This window comes from Andrographis paniculata, unplaced genomic scaffold (genome assembly GCF_009805555.1).
Source record: "Andrographis paniculata isolate CXL003 unplaced genomic scaffold, ASM980555v1 Contig46END, whole genome shotgun sequence".
Lineage (NCBI taxonomy): Eukaryota > Viridiplantae > Streptophyta > Magnoliopsida > Lamiales > Acanthaceae > Andrographis > Andrographis paniculata.
In genome coordinates, this window is record NW_026137580.1 from 2884715 (window position 1) to 2894926 (window position 10212).

The 10212-nt window shown below is 39.2% G+C and overlaps 1 protein-coding gene across 3 annotated transcripts; it reads right to left on the reverse strand.

The window, feature by feature from the left end:
- Positions 1–8816: 8816 nt before the first annotated feature.
- Positions 8817–10212, reverse strand: LOC127252717 (uncharacterized). Of its 3 annotated transcripts, XR_007839127.1 has the most exons (4): positions 9935–10212; positions 9632–9846; positions 9310–9534; positions 8817–9193 (listed from the first exon to the last, which is right to left on the reverse strand). XR_007839127.1 is itself a non-coding variant. In XM_051277017.1 (2 exons), exons 1-2 carry the CDS (start codon positions 9734–9736, stop codon positions 9327–9329), a joined length of 336 nt encoding a protein of 111 aa, XP_051132974.1. In that variant the 5' UTR covers positions 9737–10212; the 3' UTR covers positions 8817–9326. The 3 variants fall into 3 exon arrangements, 1 of the variants encoding a protein (XP_051132974.1); XR_007839126.1 differs by having other exon boundaries at positions 9632–10212; XM_051277017.1 differs by having other exon boundaries at positions 8817–9557; positions 9632–10212.

Genomic DNA, 10212 nt, shown 5'->3' on the forward strand with positions numbered 1-10212 from the left:
CTTCCAATCGTAGTTGCAAATTGATCTTTTGACCATCAGGTCCTTGCAAAAAGACCCCTGCCCCTGATTTGTTTCCAGAGGTAGAACCATCAAAGAACATCAACCATGTTCTGGTACTTATATAAGGCACACATCCGACCTGTAGATTATCCAGATATGATGAACAACTAAATGGTCGGACACTATCACAAAGAGAATACCCGACTTGTGAGAATTCTGCTAAGAAGTCGGCTACTGCTTGTCCCTTGATTGCCCTCAGCGGGGAATGTTGAAGATCAAAAGGAGCCAATTTGATGGCCCACTTCATGAGTCTGCCCTTCATAGTAGGTCTCTGTAAAATCAATTTGATGAGATCCACCTTTGATATGACCTCAATTCTTCTGGGCAGCAAATAATGCTCGAGTTTAGTACAAGCGAAGACCAATGAATAACACATTTTTTCTGGCATAGTGTAATTCAGTTCTGGTCCTGTAAGGGTTTTACTGAGATAGTAGATTGCCCTTTCCTTCCCGTCATCACCATCCTGTGCCAATAAACAACTAACCACTTCATATGTATTTGCCAAATAAAGTTTGAGTGGCCGACCTTGTTTAGGAGGCATCAAGACTGGAGGGTGAACCAATGCCTGCTTGATAGCATCTAAAGCCGTCTGTTGATCGGGACCCCATTCAAAAGCATGTCTTCCAGCTTTCAACAATTTAGTAATGGGTCTGACCTTGCCAGCAGCATTAGAAATGAAACGCCTCAAATAGTTCACCTTACCCAAAAGACTTTGGATTTCTTTAACCGTCTTGGGTGGCCGACTATCAAGAATGGCTTTAGCCTTATTGGCATCAATTTCAATTCCTCTCTCATGAACTAAAAATCCTAAAAAGCTCCCGGCTGATATTCCAAAAGCACATTTGGTTGGATTCATCTTCAACTTGTACTTCTTCATTCTTTCGAATGCCTCTTCAAGATTTCTCAAATGTTCGTCAAAACTGGCAGATTTAACAATAACATCATCAATATAAACTTCCATAGATCTGCCAATTAAATCATGAAAGATTGAATTCATGGCTCTTTGGTAAGTTGCCCCTGCATTCTTTAACCCGAATGGCATGACTGTCCATTCATAAATACCTAAAGCCCCTGGGCATCTGAATGCTGTCTTAGGAATGTCTTCTTCTGCCAGAAATATTTGGTTATAACCTGCATAACCATCCATCAGACTAAGGATTTTATGCCCTGCTGCTGCATCTATCAACATGTCGGCCATAGGCATCACATATTCATCCTTAGGGGTAGCTAGATTCAAATCCCTGAAATCGATGCATATCCTAATCTTACCATTTTTCTTGACCACTGGCACAATATTAGCCAGCCACTCCGCATAACGGCAAGGCTGAATAAAACCCACTTTGAGAAGTTTTTGGATTTCTTCCTTGATTTGAGGCATTAGATCCGGGCTCATTCGCCTTGGAGGTTGTTTGTAAGGTTTACAACCTTCTTTGATAGGCAATCGATGCTCTATTAGACTTCTTGTCAAACCAGGCATCTCTGAATAATCCCATGCTAAACAATCAATGTTGTTTCTAATAACTTCGAGCATCATTGTTTGTTGCTCTTTAGACAAATAACCACTTAACCTGATCACTTTTGGAACCAATTCGGTTCCTAAATTAAACTCCAATAATGGGTCTTGTGATGAAGCTGTTGGTTCTATTTTTTCTAATAAATCGGGCCAACGAAATTGTTCATCTTCTTGGAGGTGAACATCCAGAATCTCTTTACTATTTTCTGCTTTATGTAATAACTGCTTTAGATAGAACTTATTAATAAGAGAACTACATACTTCTAAACTTGTATCATCCATAACAAACAAATTATATGGGAATGGGTGTGGCTTTATCATGAGCCATACAATACCGGTGTTCTTTTAATAGAACATCGAGTTCTGGCCAGTGACTTTATAACCCTTGTTTGGGTATTCCCTGGCCATATAAAATTGAGACATTGGAGCCAAATGACTGGAATAAAACACTGACTCTTCAACTTGTTCTGTTACGTCGAATGGGTTGTCATTCGCTTCCATTTTGAAGACCTGATTTCCTTCCCAGAACATTAATTGTTGGTGCAAGGTTGATGGCACACATTGAGAGGCATGAATCCAGTCTCTTCCCAGCAAGAGAGAGTATGTAGTATCTGCGTCCACAATAAAGAAAACAGTGGAGATCTTTTTTGGTCCGACTTCAATTGTGGCAACCATCATGCCTTCCGGCTTGGTCGGCTGCCCTGTAAAACTTGTCATTTCGAATTCCACAGGAGACAGATCATGAATTCCTTTCCCTAGCTTCTTGAGGGTCTTCAATGGCATAACATTAAAGACTGCTCCATTATCCACGAAAACCTTTGTGATTGGTTTCCCACAAATGTGAGCATTAACATACAGAGGTTTCAAATGGGAGATCGCACCCTCTGGAATAGGAGGAAACACAATCGAAGGTGCCTCCGGCTGAGGCTCAGAATCTGAAGTCTTTGCCCACTCTGTTTCCTCTAATTCGTCATCTGCCAAGAATGCCCATAAAGGTTCGTCCATAGTATCATCTACCAGACTCGCCCACATCGGTTCATCTCTCATCTGATTAACCTCTGTCATTCGACAAGGGATTCGTGGTCCCAGACGAGATTTAACAGATCTTGAACTTTCCTCTGTAGTTACAACTTCTTCCTTTGTCTTATCCCGAGATTGAACTGTCAAAGATTCTATGCGGAATTCCTCAGGAGATGGATTGATGTTGATCCGTTCACAATGTTGGCATCGAAAACCTCTAATTATTTCATCTGCCATTCCTTTACCTTTCCCCTGTCCCGACGAACTTCTTTTGGTATAGTCGGAAGCGCCTAATCCGTCATTCGGTTGCTTTCCTGACCAGACCCGACTGGACCGACTTATTGGAGACTGAATGGCTGCTCCCTGCTCGTTGGTCGTTTGTTCTGTAAAGACTCTAATGGACTGATCTCCTGCCAAGTGGTCGGCTGCTTTTTGTTCGTCGGTTCGTTGTTTTGGTGAAGGAACTCGTTTCCCATACTTTGCAGCATACCTGCGTTTGGCATTGCGAATCTGTGTACGATTCATACCTGGAAAACGAGGATCTATATCAACGGGTAAAGGCTTTTTATTTCGAGCCCAATTGTTCCCGACTGAACCTGTTTTTCTGGTCGGGTGGTCACGCACTAAAACCTTTTCCTTCACCTCCACATTATAAGAACCGTCTGGACGGTCCCATTTTTCAGCGACTGGCCTTTCAACAACTTTGAGTCGTTCTTCCGGTCGGCCACTGTTTGGCTGACTTCCTTTTTTTGTTCCGGGGCTTGTTTGAGTTCGTTCCCCTGTTTGTCCATCATTGGCCGAACTTTTCCCTGTTTCCGAACTTGGTTGGATGTTAACCATTGCCGTTGTTACTTTCGGAAACGGTTGCTGGTCTACACCTAGAGTGATGTATTTGAGCCGACCTGTCTTGATGGCTTTTTGAATTTCCTTCCTGAAATGAGTACACTGACTTGTATTGTGTGTGAAAGAATTATGCCACTTGCAGTATGGTCTCCCTTTGATTTCTTCTTTAGTGGCCAGTCTTTGCCCCTTTGGAATACGGATCTGCCCATCAGTCAGTAAGATATCAAAGATTTCATCAGCTTTTGAACTATCAAACGTCGGTTGCTCCTTTCCTTCAGATCCTGGTACTGGCTTCAATTTAGGGCATACATAAGGTTTTCCAGAAAGGATTTCGGCTGCCATCTCTTCTGATTGATTAAAATCAAAGTCACATGTTTCTGTTCCCATACTCGCCATATGTTGGCCTCTATTACGCCTGTTATGCTGATCTTCCTCTCTGAACAAAGACTCTAGACGTCCTGCCTTGGATGCAAGACTTGCCAAATCCTCAACATCCAGGGCAGTGAGTGCCTTTCTTAAACGAGTATGCATATTCCGGACCACTAAATTGGTCATCTCTTTCTCACTGATTACCGTAGGACATCGTCCCTTCATTAATCGCACCCTTTCTATAAACTGTGAAGCAGATTCTTCTGGAAACTGTCTCAATTCTAGTAAATCAGTTAAAGAAACAACTGGTAAAGGATTGAAGAATCTAGCGTGAAATGCCATCTCCAGTCCTTCCCATGTCTGAATTTGTCCAGGAGGCAGACTTACAAACCACGAAAACGCCGTTCTAGTAAGAGATAAACCAAACAGCTGTAACTTATAAAAAGGGTTATTGCCAACTTCTCCTAATTGTGCTGTGAACCGACCAACATGTTCTATGGTGGAAGATCCGTCCTCCCCTGAGAATGCATGAAAATCGGGTGGTCGAAAATTCCTTGGGAGAGGGTGTTCATTAATGATCCTTTCTGGGAAAGGTCTCTGATATGCAGGGCGGTTAGCCATCTGAGGAGTTAATCCATACTGATCCCTTAATATATGTGCAATCTCATCAGGATCTACATGAAAGCGTTGATGATCAGGAACATGGAACGGATCCTGCACAGGAATATGAATAGGATCATGTATATATCCTTCAGGCCTGTCCTCTCTTGTATTGTTCGGCTGCGGATTGGTAACCCTTGGTCCCAGTGGAACATTGTTGGGAAAAGTCAAAGGAGATTTTCCCCTATCCATTCGGTTGGGATTTGTGGCACTAGGGAATGTACTATCCACGAATGATGGCCCTGCGAAATTTGCCTGTTGTCTGGATGGTGATACTCCTGGTGGAGTATGAGTGGGTTGAAGACTAACCCTTGACAGTGCTTGATCTATCATGTTCTGCATCAGACTCTGTTGCTCACGCAACATGTTCGTTTGTTGCTCACGCAACATATTCTGCATAACCAAAGTATGCTGGTTGTTCATTTGTTGAACATAAGACCACCAATCAGTTGGTGGTTGTGGGATTTCCCCGGCATTTGGCACAATAGGTGGTGGAACGGATTCTCCCACCGGTGCCGAAGATGATTGTGGTTTTGAACCTGCCATATGGACCCTTCCGATGATTCGGCCGGATCTAAGACGTATGAAATTATCGCCGGAATTGGAATGAGCAATTGTGTCTTGCTCCCACTGTGGTCGCCAATTTGTTGATGTATTTTTTCAACAAAAATAAAGTAAAATTCAAAGATATAGAAAATATCCTTAAACTTGATTAATTAGTGCCTGAGATTAGGAATCTCTAAACACTGTATGGTACAGAAAATAAACTGGAAAATAAAATACTGAAATTTAAAGTGGTGATCCCCAAATCTGACTTTGCTTTGTTGAAGTTGATTGAAGATGCCTTTCCAAATGATGATCCAAATCCTTAAATATTCTTTGAAGAAACTGTACTGAAAACCGTCGCCCGAACGGTTACAACGTCTCCTTCCCAACCGTTTTCCAACCCTTCTCCTGCTGACACGTGTCCTCAGCAGACCAAAATTATCCCTATATTTCACTCTTTGAGCCGACCACAGACCTTCCGCCCTTTTGGCCCGACTTCGTCCTTCGCCCGACCTGCTTCTTCGCCCGACCTCACTTGGGCCGACCTCCGCATCAGCTGCCCTCCGTCTTTGACCGAAGACCTCCGCGTCTGTCCGAACCTCTTCCTTGCCCGACCTTCCTCTTGACAGACCTCCGCGTCTGCCCGACTTCGCCTTCTATCCGATCTACGGTTTACCCGACCTGCGGACTTCCCATCCTGATGACTTTCCGTCTTGAGGACCTCCCGACCTGAAAACCTTCCGACCTGAGGTCTTTCCGTCCTGAGGACTTTCCGTCTTGAGGACCTCCCGACTTGAAGACCTTCCGACCTGAGGTCTTTCCGTCCTGAGGACTTTCCGTCTTGAGGACCTCCCGACCTGAAGACCTTCCGACCTGAGGTCTTTCCGTCGTGAGGACTTTCCGTCTTGAGGACCTACCGACCTGAAGACCTTTCGACCTAAAGTCTTTCCGTCCTGAGGACCTTCCGTCTTGAGGACCTACCGACCTGAAGACCTTCCGACCTAAAGTCTTTCCGTCCTGAGGACCTTCCGACCTGAAGTCTTTCCGTCCTGAATTTTCCTTGATTTCCACACGGTGTCCTTCAGCCAGTTCAACCAACTCTATTGCCAGGCCCATTCTTCTTTTTACCTTGGGCTTTTAACCTAATTCTAAATTTCGTACGTAACAATTTTAAACAATTTTTTATTTTTTATAATTTAAAATAAAAATTTTAAAAAATAAAAATGAAATTTATAATTTTAAAAATTAAAATAAAATAAAAATAAAGCAACACCAAAAAATAACGTCATTACAGTGCAATACCAAAATTGGAGTTGCACTGTAGCAACGCAAAAAATTAGCGTTGAATTTGATCCAACCGACACCAAATAAGAATAGCGCTGGGTTGGAGATGCTCTAACATTCCAGAATCCTTCTACAGTGATTATTGCAGAACTCTTCTACAGTAGTTAGTTATGTAACTTTGCCATATAAAAAATAATAAACAAAAAGATATATATATATATATATATAAATGGCAATAACATTTTATGCATAAGAACACTACAAGAATCATTTTTGGGTTTCTTCACCCAATGTTTTTGTGGCATGATTTTCTATAATATATACTTATTTAATATAATATAGAATATATATTTCATTTACTCATAAAATGTCAATAATTCAATATAAAATATTATTTTTTATATTAACGATGTGATTCTTATATCTAATATAATATATTCATTCAAATATACTAAGTGAACAAATTCGGTTATTTTTTTTCTTTTTATTCATTCAAATATCCTAAGTGAAAAAATTCGGTTATTTTTTCTCTTTTTTACTTAAGAAAGAGAAGGTTATATGCTCATATATTTTGATTTAAAGTACTCTTTTAAATTTTTGTATTAGATTAGAAAATAACAGTATTTTATTAATTAATAAAAATATACAAAATAAATTTGATATTTTTACTCTTTATACTTTTTATACATTATGTATAAACTAATTGTATATGTAATGTATGTTTGTAATCTAAAAATTAAAAAGTATTTTAGTATTAGTACGTGATTAATTTTACCATAATAGATAATAAATACTCTTGAGTGGGACAAATAAAAATAATATTTTGAAACAAAAAAGTATTAATTTAATTATATGAATATAGTTTTTGGTATTTAAAATTCGTAATATTAAAGAATAAATTTATTGATTGAATTACATTTAAAGATTGCAAAAATTGCAAAAAAAAATGTATGTATGTAGGTCAAATTATCATTTTCGAACACTTTTTTTTCACTTTCGCAATTTAGAACATTATGTGTACTCTAGGCATAATTTTTTCCTCCGGTGCTTAAAAACGTATGTAACCGTCACATGCGCCTTCGTGGCATGGCCAGCGCATACGTGGACGTCACCGTTATTGTGTTGTCACCCGTATGGTCATCGGACAGATGACGTGAAATTATCTTTTTAAAACATATTATTTTTTTTTAAAAAAAAAATTCAATTTGGCTCGATTAGGCCAAATTGAAATAAGAAAGGAAAAAAAAAAACCTAGAACAAATTGTTTTTCCGGTGTTGGAGGGTAAAAATAATGTCCAAAGTACACATAATGTCCTAAATTGCGAAAATAGAAAAAAAGATAATTCCACATCACCTATTTGACGACCATGCGAATGACAACGGTGACGTCCACGTATGCGTCGGCCATGCCAAGAAGGTGCACATGACCGTCACGTGCGTCTTTTCGACGCCAGGGGACAAAAATAATACCCAAAATACATATAATGTTCTAAATTACAAAAATAAAAATAAAAATATTCGAAAATAATAATTGAACCTAAATACAAGATATTTTTTGCAATTTATCCTTAAAGATTGATGATAATATTTTTTTTCTTAATAAATAGAAGATAAAATAAATTCTTGTAAGTTGTTGATTTGACATTGGTATAAATGTTGATAATATTTATAATGTATTTATTTATAAATTTTTATATTTTATTAAAAAAATAATTAAAAACTTATATAAAATATTACATATTTAAATGTTATTTTAAGGACAAGTTATTATTTTAATGTCAAGTGACCTTATTGTCATTTTAGAACCATATATTGGCAATATATAGATACAGTCTCAAAGCATTAAATAAAAGATAGGGCATAAAATGTCTTTCCATTATCGAAATGTGTCAATGACTTGACCCACACTAGGTAATAGATTCGGTTTGAGAATTCGATCCAAATTCGACACAAAATAATCGTGCTTGGGCTTAAAAAAATAGGCTCAAAAATTTCCAGCCATGTCTGGCCTGGCATGCTAATGAATTAGGCCATGCTTGGTGTTGCCCGATGTATTAACATTAATATTTAAAAATTAATATATTTATATGTGTATTAACCAATAAACTTATTACAAAAATTGAACTATTGCTTGATTGTAAGGTTGTTGCTTTACCTATATTTAGTTATGGGTTCAATGTTAGGGGTTTATGACTTGATAACCTATTTATTAAAAAGGCTAGCTCAATTTATTCTTTTATAATGTTTTTTTTTTATTTAAATCGACGTAAAATAGCAAAAAATTCTCCTATTATTTGCTGAAAAGTTCCCATAATCCAAAAATGTTACACTCTCCCCCCCTTCTTTCTGTAACGGGTCGGATGGTTCATCCTCGAACACCTTCCCGTTGGCCTAGCGATTCTTCGACTCCTTCGAGAACTCGCTAGTGCAGCCTCGAACACGACTCCAATACCTGCTAAAAGTAAAAACACTATAAGAAGCACCCGACAAAGTAGAGTGTTTTATTGATTTAAAACTGGAGTTAAATACAAGTGAGGACTCCTCCTCTTTATATAGGCACTCTATCATGGATATGCTAAATCTTAACAAGATATGGATACTTCGTATTTTATCAAATCCATACTTGGATTTGCTATATCTTATCAATCTACAGATATAGATATCTAAATAAAAGAGATATGGATAAAGATATCTAGATAATATAAATCTAATTGATAATATCATCAATTTGGTTGAGGGGCGATCTCGGGGCTTCTAGAATGTTCCAGAATATTCCAGGAGATTCCGAAACATCTTGAAGGATCTTCGTTAGCCTCTGTGCGTTGGCGCGCCGTCAATTCGGCATCCATCTGCATCTTCCTCGGCGTCGCTCGGCCACCCTTTCGGTCCGTGACACTTCTAAAGCGCATTAATGGTTTTAAATATTTACCAAAACTTACCGTTATGCTCCAGTTTTAACCTTAAATTAAATTTCAAAATTAAATTTTAATTCTCAATTAAATTTACAAACCCACCTCCCTATCTCTCTACTCTATCTCACTTTCTCGCTGCTTCCCCCTCTCTCACCAATGCCATGGCCTCCTCCATTCTCTTCCTCCGCCAACACACACCATCCTCCGCTGTCGTACTCTTGGTGTGTCCGTGCCATCTCGAACTCTCCACGCAAATGCAACTCGATTATTACCCTCACTTTCTTCTCTGGATTCGATCTGTCCATTACGTCTACGAACGTATGCTCGCTGCGCAAAAATTGAACAGAAGACTGTTAATGGTGATGTAAGAAAACCTTTGCAGTTCAGACATTTAAGAGGAAGAGGAAATTAAGTGTGTCCTTACCTGAGGGTATGTTGGCGAAGCTTTTCCATTTGAACGTGCAAATGGGCTATCGAAACCTGCGTTTTGGAGACAGCGGTAAACCTCCTCCAAAGATATTTTAGGCATCCGTTGTCGAATCGCTGGCCGCCACAGGACGGGGAGTGTTCTTCGTTTACTACTTCCTTAGTGATGCTTCTTATTCTTAATTCCAATGACGCCGTTCTTCATATTGTTGACTGTAAGAATTGGGGATTCACAATGTTAATCGAAAAATTGTTAGGGTTCGTACGCCGACATTAATTTACCAAATTCCCAATTTTTTACTCAGATCGGAAACCCTATCGAACACCATTCGATTCGAATCAATTCGACAATTAGATGATCTGTTGTTTGAAATTCATTCAATTTTGCAACAGCTGGTGTTGATTCTCCCAAACCGATTGTTTTCATCCCTCTTATTTTCTTCTTCGATTTGGACTGAAGGAAGAAGATCGATGGCTAGTGGTGCGCGGCGGTCGTCGTCGGCTGTGGGCGGCAGGAGACTCCAGAGCGGTGAGGGTTGTGTTCTATCGACTAAGGAAATATGGAAATTAGATTTTATT

Excerpts from the sequence above, each read along its gene's own strand:
- LOC127252717 (XM_051277017.1), bottom strand. The coding sequence starts at position 9,736 with ATGCCTAAAATATCTTTGGAGGAGGTTTACCGCTGTCTCCAAAACGCA. Across the intron at positions 9,558-9,631 it reads CTTCGCCAACATACCCTCAG|TCTTCTGTTCAATTTTTGCG; the intron begins GTAAGGACACAC and ends CACCATTAACAG.